The sequence below is a fragment of the Camarhynchus parvulus genome, chromosome 1, assembly GCF_901933205.1.
Source record: "Camarhynchus parvulus chromosome 1, STF_HiC, whole genome shotgun sequence".
In the NCBI taxonomy this organism is placed as follows: Eukaryota; Metazoa; Chordata; class Aves; order Passeriformes; family Thraupidae; genus Camarhynchus; species Camarhynchus parvulus.
The window spans coordinates 93,698,793-93,712,477 of record NC_044571.1 but is presented as its reverse complement, the minus strand read 5'-3'; the positions used below and the strand labels follow the sequence as shown (position 1 = coordinate 93,712,477).

At 44.5% G+C, this 13,685-nt stretch overlaps 1 protein-coding gene across 1 annotated transcript; it reads left to right on the top strand.

Annotated features, from left to right (window-relative positions):
- The first annotated feature begins 54 nt into the window (after positions 1-54).
- Positions 55-13,319, top strand: QTRT2 (queuine tRNA-ribosyltransferase accessory subunit 2). Its single transcript, XM_030959730.1, has 8 exons — positions 55-347; positions 1,324-1,379; positions 2,638-2,714; positions 5,360-5,569; positions 6,498-6,697; positions 9,217-9,368; positions 10,844-10,961; positions 12,017-13,319. The coding sequence occupies exons 1-8, from the start codon at positions 151-153 to the stop codon at positions 12,255-12,257; spliced, it is 1,251 nt and encodes a 416-aa protein (XP_030815590.1). The 5' UTR covers positions 55-150; the 3' UTR covers positions 12,258-13,319.
- The last annotated feature ends 366 nt before the right edge of the window (positions 13,320-13,685 follow it).

Sequence of the window (13,685 nt, the reverse complement as noted above, 5' to 3'; positions counted from 1 at the left end):
AAGGGCGGAGCCGCCCGCCGGCGCTCGCTGATGACGCCTAGGCGGGGCAGGGCCGGGAAGAGGCGGCCCGCCTTCCCCTCGTTCCCCGCTTTCCCTGCGTTCTCGCGCGCCCCCTAACCCCGCGTCCGTCGCCGGCGCCGCGGGGCGAGGATGAGGCTGAAGCTGCTCGGTGCGGGCGGCGGGCGGCTGGGCTCGCTGGCGGGGCTGGGCCGCGGCGGGGCCGGCGCGCTGGCGCTGCCCGGCTGCCTGCTGTACACGCGGACGGGCGCGGCGCCTCACCTGAGCCACGACACGCTGCGGGAGGTGCGCGGCGTGCCCGGCGTGGCGCACATCGCCCTGCCCGCCCTGTGAGTACCGGGCCCGCTTGCCCATCCCAGGGAGGTGCAGGGGCGGGGTAGCAAAGGTGAGGGGAAGGGAGCTGGAGGGCTGCGTGGTTTTTAGGCCAAACCCATGGTGGTGACTTCACAGTCATTGTCCTGAGGTGGGCAGCAGGGCGAGGGAGGTGATTCTGCCCCTCTGCTTTACTGACACGCCACCGAGAGTGCTGCATCCGGCTCTGGAGCCCGGACCATGAGAAGGATGTGGGCCTGTTGGACCAGGTCCTTCGGAGCACCACAAAGATGCTCAGAGGGCTGGAGCATCATTCCTGTAACAACAGGCAGAGAGATTTGGGGGTGTTCAGCCTGGAGAAGAGAAGGCTCCAGGGAGACCTGGAGGCTTCTGATACCTAAAGGGGGGATTATAGGACAGATGGGAACAGATTTTTAACGGAGCCTGTTGTGGTAGGATTAGTAGTAATGGGTTTAAACTGTAAGAGGGTATCCCTTGTAATGAGGGTGGTGAAACACTGGACCAGGTTGCCCAGAGAGGTGGTAGGTACCCCATACCTGAAGACATTTAATGTAAAACTGGAGCAGCAAGTAACTCTCAAAACTAGTTAAGTTGCAGCCAAAAGGAAAGATAACATGGTAAGTTTGTGCAGCTGTTGAATGATGTGAACACATTAGTGATGCTCCCCAAAAAGTCACAGTATAACTTCATGCTCTACATCAAGTCAGTGGTCCCTGGTCAGTGCAGGTGAAAGCTTTACTTTTTTTTGCCACAGAATTATGAGTGCCCCAGGTTGTGAGCTGTGATTCTAGAGCTCTGTGACTCTGGCATTTCATTCCATCTGTCCCTGCTTCACTTCCTGACAGCTGGATGGCAAATACCAGCTCAGTGTCAGACAATGCATAAATATGGGAAAAAAAACCTTAGTTATGAAACCACCAATCTCTCTAGATGGTTGTCTGCTTAGTTAATGTGTTCCTATATCGATTACAGGGCAGAAATTCATGATGTCCTAGAAGAGTATAAAGAAGGAGCTGCAAAATTTATGGGTAAGGTACAAGTATTTGCTTGTATATCGGAGAGATGATGCAGGTGGATCCCACTAGAGCATGTTCAGGTAGTATAGTAGGCAGAAAGATGTAGGCTTTGCACATTTAGGGATTTTCTCAAAGTGGCACTAGGGAAGACTTGAAATTGTATGTTGTCTCTAGTGTGGCCAAAAATCCTTCAATCAGGCAACAGAGTGATGATGTGTCTGTAATTTCTACAAATTACAGACAGTTCTTTGTGTATGGAATCTAGCACATTTTACAAGAAAAAAAAAAGAGTTACCTAAGCTTGTTTTGTTTGTTTTAGTTTTTTAAAAAGCACATAAGATTTTGGGACATACATTTCATTATGTATAAAAAAAAATTATGGCTTGGCTTTCCAAAGGAAGTTTGCACCCAAATTTCAATAAACCATACCTGTTTGGAGCAGTTTACTTCTTCAAGAAAAATTGAAAAATGTCTTTGTCCGGAACTTCCTGGAGGCTTTAGCAGTTTCAGTGACTATCTCTGAGGAGGAGGCTGTATGTCATGGAGGCATACTGTCTAGCTGTCTGACATTTGAAACCTCTAGTTCAGCAGATACAATAAATTTCTCATTTGTGTAGTTGAAATGTTCTCTAACTCTCCTGTTCTCATTCTTGTGAGGGTGGTGAGCCACTCAAACAAGTTGCTCAAAGAAGTTGTGAATGTCCCATCCCTGGAAGTGTTCAAGGCCAGGTTGGACAGGGCTTTGAGCAGCATGGTCTAGTGGAAGGTGTCCCTGCCCATGAGGAATGATCTCTCAGGTCCCTTCCAAGCCAAACCATTCTATGATTCTACTTTGTCCTTCCTTAAAAGTTCTAGGCTTGGGATTGTTGCTAGTTTGGATTGTGTCAAGTGTCAGGTGTCTCCAGCAGTTATCAGTTGAGTGGCCAAGTGAGTCAGCTGTTGGATCTGGAAAATTTTAATAGGTGGAGTATTAATCAAGAAGTAACATAAATAAATCTCAAAGCAGCTATGCAGGCTGCAGAACCAAAGAGTGTTGTTTCGTGGTTTGTGCTGCTGCTGCACTTTTCTCCAGGCAGTCAGTAAAGCTGGGGAAGAAATCTGTCTTCTTTGGTGCTGAGAGATAGATGAACAATATTTTCTTAGTCAGAATGGATGTATTTGTGTGGAGGACAATACCCTGTTCCCTTTTGCAGGTCTGCAAACCACATCTTTTTCTTAGCTTTGCTTTGGTTCATGAAACTCTGCTCTGGATCGGTCTCTCTGTTTTCAGGTATGCCAGATGCTGTGATCTACTGCTCCCTTCATGACCCAGTCACTCCCTGCCCCTCTGGCTACAACACTAACAAGGTACAGTAGCTGTAAAGACTTGAAAGGGTCCTCCTAAAGTTCCCAAAAGAAATCTGCCAATCCTCCCTTCATCTTTGTGGGTGTGCTCAGATAGCCGTAAGATTAGCAAAATAAATCTTTGCACAAAGAGGACTGTCATTTACATGCTCATACCTCCAACTAAATGAAGCTGTACATGTTCTTACTTGGCAGCATGTTCCCTGAATGGTTCCTGAGCAGTTAAATGGCAATTCAGGTAGAAAGGAGAACTCTGGACTACCATGGTGTTGTGGTTTAAATGGCAGTAAAAGAAAATACCTCTGTTTTGGCATGTTTGCTGTAAAGCTTGTGCTTATGCCACTGATAAGCAGTAAATCTGACCCCCTGTGTGTTTCTTTACATACACCTGCTACAGGCCCACAAAGGGGAAGGACATTTTGCAGGAGGGTGGCTCAGCAATCCAGGAGTGCATAGTTGCAGACATTTGCCTGTTCCACCCCACAGGCACACACGCTGCTGTGAAATCCAGACACTGCCTGCAGCCTGACACAGCTTCATGCTGGAGCTCCTGGCACCTACTCACATACATCAGTCCCAAAGGCTGTTTGGGTTTGGCCACACTTGGTGGAAGGTCACTGAGTGATGGAGGATAACTCCTGCCAGACAGCTGTCAGTGTATATTCCTTGCTGCTGGGATCCAGGCTGAGCCCTGTCCCCCTGCAGGGAAGGAATTACCTGAAGCTTGTCCCACTGTTGTGCAGCTTTGAGGTGAGAGCAGCAGTCTAAACCTGGGTGTTGGGAGTTTGATTCAGAGTTTTTTAGGGTTTTTTAAATAAGCTGGTGAAGATATCTGTCACCTTGTTCTAAGGCCTCCTGCAGCTGGATCTGTGCTGACAAATACTTATGAAAGCCTTTTGAAAGCAATGAGACAGAAAGTTCTGTGCTAGAAAGCCTAGCACTGGCTGGATTTAAATAATCACAGGATAATGCTCAGCTCTCTAAGCTGCATGGCTATTTTATTTATTAAAGCAGCTTTTTTCCTCTTGAGAACAGAATGAAGGTAACTAGATGTGATTACACTCTGCCCTTTGGCTCAGACAGCTCTGACTTTCCTCTGCCTGCCTTCACCAGCTGTTCCTTGATGCTCTCATAGTAAGAGTCAGCAGGTACTGTCTGAACATCATGCTGCTGCAGAAAAACATTACAGCTGCTGTGTTTCAGTTATTCTGTAGATGCAAATTCTGGAACTCCTTTTGGAGTTGCTCTTTTTTTTAGTTGGAAATTTGCAAAAAAATTTATTGCTTTGGAGACTTCTGGTTTTATTCAAATTTGGTGAAATTGGCTGATAAGGCCAGAAATAATCAGGATGGATGGATGGACAACAGGCACGTGGTATACTTGTGAAGTCCTTTTGGGTCTTTGTGGGGACCAGACCAAAAAAAAAAAAAAAAAGGGCTTCTGCTCATATTTTTTGCATCTGCTGATGAAATTCAATTTGCAAATTAGTATACATGAGAACTGCACTGCTTAATCTGTCTGTCTGGCACAGGCTAGGAGAATGTGTTTATACCCTCAGGCCCCAAAAAGTGCCCATAACACTCCAAGCTATATGCTGTTCCTGATGGCTGAAAACTCCTTCTCATTTGAAAAGGCATGAACAGAATTGCAGATGAAAAGGGCTGACTTCTGAAGGGCTCAAGCCCTTTATTTAACCTACTTGAATACCCCCTTAAAGTTTTGGAGCAGCAGTTTCATAAGCCTGACAATAATACAACCAAAGCAATGGCCAAGCTGCACTCACAGATTAATTACAGATTCTGCAAAATAGGCTAAAATATGAACATTTTATGAATTTGAATGTTTAGTATATTGAATGGTGACATCTGCTAGGTGTTCAGGTCAGGTAACCTCCATGTCCACGTGCTTTTGTCTTGCTGTAAATTCTTTTGAAGGTATCACAGAGTAGCAATGGAAGATGGGGTCCCATGTGTGCTGGCACAATGGGAAGCATGTGAAGAGACGGGGAAGATCATGTGTGAAATCCTAATGAGCCATTGCTTACATTGACTTGGTCTGGCTATTTCAGTGCCTTCTAGAGTTGCTGGATTTGGGACCTAAAGTAACATGGGGTTCTAAGACTGAGTGCTTAACAAGCTTTTGTATTCTTCCCAGACTGCATGGTAAACCATAAATGATACATTCACGTATGTTCTGTGAGTTAAGTGCTCAGAAGAGGAAGTAGTTTCTTGGGTTTGCATTTTGTACAGAAAACTAGTAAGTTGCGTTTGCCATTGCAGCCTTTGCTGCTTTTTATAAGCTTTTGCTTACTTGACAACAAGTTCAGTGGTAATTCAAGCTTTTTTTTTTTCCCCAGTTCTGCCACTAATTTGTGTGATGAGAGGCCAGCTGCTCATCTTGGATTTTTAAATATGGAGAAGTCAGTGTTGAGTGGGATGATTTCACCAGAGTATCGTAGAAATTCCAGTTCAATCATTTATCTCATTTCATTCATTGTGCCAAGTGCAGCTGATTATCTGAGCCATGCTCCAGGGGAACTTACCTAATGAGCTATCATTCCAGTAGCTGGTGTTTCACCAGACCAATTCCTTCTCTCACCCTTAAGATCTCCTTTGCAACTGCTGTTGATCCCTGTTCTTCCTGTACAGACAGTGTCCCTGTGGGGCAGCTCAGGGCGCATGGAGATGACAGCTTCCAAGTTCATGGACATCCAGCGGGCCATCCAGCCAGACTGGTTCCAGTGCATCTCTGATGGAGACACCATTTCTGGGGAAGCTGGCAGAAAAAGAGCCAAGAAGTCTGTGGATAGGTCACTTTCCTTCTTGGATATTTGCCTTCAGCTGCAAGAAAAATCACCGGTAAGCTCCTCAAGATACTGAGGCAGTATCACTGCAAGTGCTTCTTGGTCTGTGCTGCATCCTGGACCAGCCCCAGGAAACTGTAGTAGGAAGTTGGGTCACATGTATATCAGAGAATGCCCAGCTTACAGTCCAGAGTGGGTATAACCAGTAGCACAGTGAGTTTTCCTTCCTTCCTTCCTTTAGTAAAATGTCTTCTGCCCCAGGATCACCCCTCATCTCTACTTGTTGAGGAGAACTACATTTTAGGATTTTTCTTTCTGCTTTTGGGTTGTGATGCATTTCTTTCACTTACCGTATTATTAGATGCATTGGCAAAGTGGGGTCTTCTTATTCAGATTAAGAAAACCCATCTTTTTGCTCTGAGTCCCCTTGGTTCCAAGTGAGGGAGGATTAATAAGTGCTATTCTTTATTTCTTACAGCAGCTTTGAAACTTCCCTCCCTCTTAGTGAAAGGAGACATACTATCTGAGTCTGCCCTACATGGGAAAACAGGTGACAGGAGTTAGTGTTTGGATCTCCTGGAAGGAAATTCCCTGTGACATCTGGTGTCTGAGAGCCAGGATAATGGCACTTGCTTTTTATTTTGCACTGACACATCCATTGCTGAGACCCCCATCCATAAAAAGCCATGTACAAAGATGGGGTGTGGCCTTCTGTAGGGAGGTGGGAAGAGTGGCATCAGAATTCTCAGTGGGTTAGTGTCAAGGCAAGGAGCAGAATCTTGTCTCTATTAGTCTCATTTCTGACACATGCACTTCACAGTGTTGTGTGGGGAATGGTCTTGTGTGAGATGAAACCCCATGGCTCTGGCAAGTTCCTGGGAATGTGGAGCTTAAGTAGCAGGCATCTGAAGTCTGGGCTGTGAGATGTCTTTCATGTCTTTGGCAGAGCATGCTCTAACACTTGTAGCTTTCTCCTGGGACAGGAACTACAAGGAAGTGTAATGTTTGGGGCAATTGAAGGTGGAGATATCTTGGAAGAGAGGCTCAGATCAGCCAGGGAGACTGCCAAGCGTCCTGTGGGTGGCTTTCTGCTAGATGGCTTCCAGGGAAGTGCCATGGCCAAGGAGACCAAGTTGAAACTGATAGCTTCTGTCACAGCAGAGCTGCCAGAGGATAAACCAAGGTAAGTTGTGTGGGCAACATCCCAAGAAATCCATCTGTTCTATTATGAGGAGCATCTACAGGCTGCTGTGCAGTTTCTCTGTAGGAAATAATCACTGTATTGCACAGCTCTGTGTGTGCCAGGCTGCATAAATTTTACCATTGTCAGGCAGCAGTCTTCAACACTTGTTTCAGTTTTTAGCTGCAACTGGCACCAGGCTTTGCTCATACTGTGGGTTTCAGGAAAAGTTTTTAGGAAGAGTTACAGGATATATCAGGGTTACTTGCTTTTGGAGGCCATGGCTTACTTGAAGTTCATCTCGAACAATAATATTATTATCAAGGTATTTTGCAGGGACTTCTTCTTAGTAAAAGTGTCATGTTTCCAGTTCTTTCTGGCCTGAACTGGCAGATGGCAAAGAGGGGTGCTGGCTGAACCAGCCAGTGCTTGCTACACGATCTTGGTAGCCAGCTGTGTCCTAGTACCTGAGGCACTGAGCCTGTGCACTACTCAGGGTGTTACAGGCTGGCCCAGAACAGTGGCAGTCTCTTCTTGGACAGTGTGGGGCTTATTGCACGTCTCAGTTGTTAGCTGTGCCCATCAGACCCGTGCCAAGGACTGGACAAGGAGTGGCAGCTTTCTTAATGCTTATAACTGACTTACAGTAACTAAAGACTTCTTGAAAACATGTGCTAATATTTGCTAGTGGTTCAGAAGTGTAGGGGTTTCTTTATTGGTTTGAGCTCGCTGGATTGTTCTTACCAGAGCAACTGATACAGAAATAATATGGTTGCTTTTTTCATCATTTCCTGAAGAGAATGATTGAGGCCCCATTGTGTTCCTGCTTCCCTCTGCTAGCAGAGCATTGCTCTGACCTAATGGTGTTCAAAAGGAAATTAAATGCAGGAGCACTGTGTCTGGTGCTGTAGCTTGTTCTTGCTCAGGGGTGCCTGGGGTTTGAATTTTCCTGACAATTAGGAGGCTTGTGGTGTTGTTGCTGTCCTGTCTGGTTGAGCTACTTAAAAGATCCCCTGGGAGCATTAGAGTCCAATCTGCTCAGCTAACCTCAGTGTCTACCCGTGCATCTGCCTCATCTATCAGATAGTTTGCTGGTCTTGTTAAGACAAGTGTTTCTGTTCTCTTGATAGGAAGAGAGCTGGTTAGCCCCAGGGGGTCTTGGAAGTACCTCACGTGATTTTCAGGCAGTCATTGCTCCTGAATCACCCTTGCCATTCCGGCTGGAGAGGTTGTTCTTCATCTCTGTTCTACCCCAGCATGAAATTCTCTAGAAGGCAAGCAGTTTTTGTGCTTCACTCAAGAAGTGGCTGCTTTTTGTGTGATTGTAAAATGATCTTATGGGTGTACTCTTTATAAAAAATCCTTTCATGTACGTAAAGGGGCTGAAGTTACTTGATAAAATTTGTTTTTCTTTCCAATAGCATAGGAACCCTTGCAAGAACAAATGTTTGTCCTTACCTGTGCAGAGATGAGTTTCAGCAAGGCTTTGATCATATATGCAGAGCTACTGTTTTTGACTTTTGCACTTCATTTTCTCCCTGTCATGGGAACCTGAAACATAAAACACTCATGCTATAAACTTCTCCTCTCCTTATTCTGTGCTCATCAATTTAATTGGAGTACTTAGAAAAGTGACTAAAAATGGCACCTTGTGACTTCATTTATCAGCCCCTGTGTATTTTCCAAATTATCTGTTTAGCTCATTGCCCTACATTAACTTCTGCTGCTTTCAGCCTATGCACCTGCAGGAGAGCAGGCACTGCTCTACTCTCTTACACTTCACCCACCCTCGGTGAAACTGCCAACTAAATTTGGCTGCCAGCAGGATCTCTATTACCACTGATGGCAATCCAGGAAGAGCCTGGCTCTTAATGCCATGTCTCAGGAGATGTTACAGCCCACGTTCTTGGGTAAATCATTTGAGCAGTTAGAGTGTAAAGAGAAGGGAAGACTAAAGCAAGGATGTTTTCTCTTTCTAACAATGTTTTTCATTAGTATGTTCTCCCCCTGGCAGTTTTCCTAGTGCTATAGGATGTGTCTGTCACCTGAAGGACTTGTATCTTTGACCAGCCATCTACTGCTGTCTCTGCTGAGACTCTTTTTGAAACAGCTAACAAGCAAAAGGGTCCATATGTCTGGGCATTGGTAGCTCATTGGGTCACAAACATGATAAGGAAAATATCTGTTCTATGGCACAGATGTTATGAATCTAATGGTATTTATGTGTATGTGAAACAAATCACATACAAATCACTTCAAACACAATGAACACAATGGGGTTTTTCCACGGTAAATGAGGGATTTTTGCCTGTCTTCCAAAGGGCAAATAATGAAAAGCCTGTTATGCACTGGGTGCGTGGGAGGTGGGGAAGCAGAAGCACACGGAATTCTGAGTGATGGCTGTTAGCAGTTGCAGACATAGGCTGCATGTGCTGCACATGACCTGCAGGTCTTTTCCTTCAGCTACCTGCTTGCTTCTACTCAGAATATTGTAGATTTGTCTTCCTGTGTGTCTTCTACAGAATCATTCATGGTGTAGGCAAACCAGATGAGGTGCTGGAGTGCATTGAAAGGGGAGTGGACATTTTTGAGAGCTTCTTTCCCTTCCAAGTGACGGAGCGAGGCTGTGCCTTGGTTTTCAGTTACGACTGCCATCCAGATCCTGAAGCAACAGGTAGGCTTCTTGATGGTTGTTGTAGTTTTTGCATTTTGTATTGTGGTAAGCATAATTCATACCTGGGAGGAATCTGTATTTGAGGGCTTTGTTCCTGAAATAAGTGCAGTGACCACTGGAAAACGTGGAATTCCACTACCACATGTTGCTTTTGAAGTCAGGGTGCTTTGGTGTGATATCTGTTGAGTAAAACTTGAGGATTCTAAATGTCTCATTAGCCAAAATATGATGATTAAATATTTCTTAAACACCTCCTGAATAGAGGGGTTTTAGTTTGACACCGTTGGCAAATTTTCTGTTACTGTTAGCAATAAAGGCTGGACCTATTAAGCAATCTCTAGGATTAAATTATTATGTGTCTGTTGTAGTAATATATTTTTGAAGTTCTTTTTTCTAGCTGTCAGAAGTTTCCCATTTATTTGGGCAGTTTTCCTCTCTGTCCTTGCATTCATAGGTTTATATCAAAACCAAAATGCTCTGTTCATCATGCTGTGAGATGGGAATGTGTATTACCCATTAAAGCACCTATCAAATGTGTTTCAAGCAGCCATTTTGTTTTGGCCTATTAAATGTTTTTAATACAGGGAAACATTTCACATTTTTTCTCTTGTGTAGAACCTAGTGGCTTTTCATGCCTGGATAATTCAGAGCCAGCTGAATAGAGCAGAACATCTTGTTTCTTCGTGATGGCTGCTTTTTTTTAACCCTTTTCTTTGTTTGTTGTTCTTTATCTTGTCTTACTTTATTCTTAAATTATGAGGCTCTGGGTAATGGCAGTGGTTTTGTCCCATGTCTGTTTTAATCACGGTAGGCATGGATTATGCAAACAGTAATATTGGTATTTCAAGATAATCTCCTTCTCCTTAAGAACAAAATCAAAAATGCAAACCTATAAAATCATGGGATGGTTCTTTATTTTTCAGATAGATGCTGAAAAGGCAGATGTTGACCCACCTCTTCTGAATTAGTGCTACCAGCCTCTTTTGATTCCAGGGTTTTTTTTAAAAAAAACAAGAGGCATCTAAATCCCTGAATTATCACAGCATGGAAAGTAGAATGACGGAATGCAGATTAGTTGCCTGTCTACTCTAACAAAATCTCAATAAAATCCATTTGTTCAGGTGATTGCATTCTATTCAGCATGCAGTTCAGACAAAATACTTTTGACATTTTATAAAGAATTTAGCTCAGTAGAGCAGCAAAAAGTTATACTCTTGTTTCAGCTCTAACTTTTGATTTGTTCTAGTTGATTAGTTTTCACTTGTCTCTTGCTGTTTTGATCATCTAAAAGTGTATTTGTGTTAACTAACCTACAGCAATTAAAGTAAAATATCTGCTTTCTAGAAAAAAGAGGTGGAAACTTATGGCAGGAGTTTTCAGCTGGCAAGAAGGTAGCAGAAATATCTTCTGTAAGGTTGCTACCCTTGCTCCTCTTGCTTTCTGTTCTAAGGCTGTTGTTTTTTTAATTTAATCAGTTTTAACACAAAATGGGATCCAGGACCCGGAAAAGAATGGTACTCAAGAAGACCAGGAGGAAGTATCCAAAGCTGACCCAGAAATGACACCATTTGAGATATCTCTGAAGGATAAAAAGTATGTGAGTTTGTGAGGAGGGTACCTGCAGCTGTGTGACTAAATATGATGCTTTAGTCCTGTATATTTATTTGCAACTGGTCAGCAGCTGGATGAGAGACTTCAGAAAACATGAAGCTGTTGAAGAGAGTACTTCTGGACACTGAGCAGATAGTGTTGGACAAGCATTCTGGCTTGTTATCAGGCAACAGCCTAGCTCTGAAAGCTCTGTCTTTTGCATGACCTAGAGCCAGGGGTTTTCTGATCATTTATTCAGCAAATGTGGTCATAATTACGTCTCAGCTGAAAGACCATAGGTTCACAAAGGTGGTCTGTGAATCACTTTGTTCTTCCACATCTAACTTGGGTTGTCTTGAGATACTAGATGTTATTTAAACTATGGAGACCCTCTACTCTCTGACTCAAGTTTGGGCAGCTGCAGAACAGTTGTGCCATTTATGGATACTTCACAAAAACTTGGGCCATTGTTACCATTTGTCCTTCCTTCTCTTTGACACAGCTACTTCCATGCTGTCTGAGTAGACAGTTGTGTTGCTTTGCTCTCCCTGTGAAATGGTGCACCTCACAGTAGAGTGGAATACTGTTCTGTGAATAGTGGGATTAGTAAATCCCTGGGTTTGGTGGCTTTCTCCTTCATAAACTGTGTGATAGCTGTCTTGCACTGCAGCTTTTCTACTAGGGAAGGCACAGATGGGGCCTCTCTGCTGTTAGCTGTGATGTAGTCAGAGTTATTCTGATTTAAATGTATGGCCTTTGGGCTCTGAGGTGAGTTCTGGCATGAGGAGGCCTGGGGCTTTCAGCAGCCATGGTCCCACACCATGGCAGGGTGTGGGAGTTACATGATCTTTAAGGTCCCTTCCAACCCAAACCACCTCTGATACCTGATGTCCTTTGTGCCAGTGGTGCTGGTGTGAGTTGTCAGCAAATCTGGATTAAGGACCTCAGGACTTTAAGGCTTAGGTCCCTGCAAAAGGCCAGGTGGTTACAGGGGAACTTTTTATTGCTTGGATGGCTCTTCTTAGCTCTGATGTTACCCACCATTGCTTCTTCCTTAGGTACCACGATGATTTTGGTCCTTTGCTGGAAGGATGCAGCTGTTACTGCTGCCAGAGGCACACCCGCGCCTATGTCCATCACCTCCTGGTGACCAACGAGCTGCTGGCCGGCGTCCTGCTCATGATGCACAACTTCCAGCACTACTTTGGCTTCTTCAGTGCCGTTCGGGATGCCTTGAGGGACAGTAAGCTGGACCAGCTCAAGGAGCTTATCTTCAGGCAGGCCCTGCAGAGACAGTGAGCTCAGAGGGGACAGAGGAGGCTGCAGGCTGCATCCTCACCCAGTGGGACTGTATCACCTGGGCCTGGCAGTAGTGAAATGCCTTTAAAATGCCTTTTTTCCTTCCTGGAGGGGCCTGAAGGAGACGTTTGAAGGAGATCTCACTTCCTGGTGGGGAAGGGTGATCTTGTTCAAACGTATCTTTTGGTTAATTGGCTTGGTGCATTCTTGGTGGCTGGAAGGGCCTGGACAGTTCACCAGTAGGACCAGTGTGGATGGGTTTGTTTTCAGATACTCACTGCTGGTTTCCCATGTGCAAGGACAGAGTAATTGAACTTGTGATAGAGGATAAAGCAGGGCATATACTTAAAATTAATCCAGCTGCCTGGAGACTCAGCAGCTGCTTGGGACTCTTGTTCCATACCCCACAGTAATTATTTTTCTAGAAAAACCTAGTGGTGTCCTAGTCTCTCATCATGTATCCCCTTAGCAAGAAATCCCACTTCAGTCTTAACATACGTTGCCAGCATCTGTGTCCTTGGAAAGAGCTGACTGGAAGTGCTGCTGTGTCCAGTGGCACAAGGGACTGTGTGTGTAGTCCTCTCTCAGGCCACCTGCAGTGCAGAATGTTCTCTGGGCTTGGAAGAAGTCTGCCACCTCGGCCTGGCCTTGAACACCCCTGCCTCAGGGGTCCCATTCAGTGACATTAGAGCCAGAGAGAAAAGAAAGTGTTTAATCCATGTCCTGCTGTAGGGCTTTTTTTTTTAACTCTGTGCACTTTTTTCAGATTTCACTCCTGTGTTAGCACGTGGGTGACAATGTCTGTATCATTCTTTCCAGCCACCCTAGCACTGGTCACAGAGCAGGCTACACAAATGTCACTGTGAGATGGAACTGTGGAAGGGAAGTGTCATAGGAAAGGACTTTTAGAAAACATTCTGGTGGGTCCTTGTTTTAGAGTATGACTTAGTTATGTTACATTCCTCTTACTCAGTTGCGGTTTTTTACTGCCTCTTACTGTGGAATCATGTATTTAATAGTTTTATATTTCAAAGCAACAATAAAACACATTTATTATTTGTTTCACTGGCTCCTTAATGTGTGACAGAGGTGATGTATCAAAGAGCTTGAACTCAAGAAGGTATCTCCTGAAAACTTGACCTAGCAGCCTGATGGAGGACATTATCTTGGAGTATCCTGTCATGGAACAGGTTTCCAAGTAATTGCTTCAAAAGAATGTCATAATAGACTTGGAAGTGTTGAAGAGAGCTGCCTGTCCTTCTGCCCATAAGGACTCTACTGCCTTAATTAAGCTTGAAAAAATACACTTCATGGCCTTAAAGCCATTAAGGATTAATCTGTAGTTTGCTCTTCACAATTTCTGCAATACTTTAAGATTTTAATACCTCCCATCAGAATGACTTTACCATAGAGTATAAGGGGTTTTTA

Coding starts and splice junctions, on each gene's coding strand:
- QTRT2 (XM_030959730.1), top strand. CDS start 151: ATGAGGCTGAAGCTGCTCGGTGCGGGCGGCGGGCGGCTGGGCTCGCTG. Junction 5,570..6,497: donor AGCTGCAAGAAAAATCACCG/GTAAGCTCCTCA, acceptor CTCCTGGGACAG/GAACTACAAGGAAGTGTAAT. Junction 9,369..10,843: donor TCCAGATCCTGAAGCAACAG/GTAGGCTTCTTG, acceptor TAATTTAATCAG/TTTTAACACAAAATGGGATC.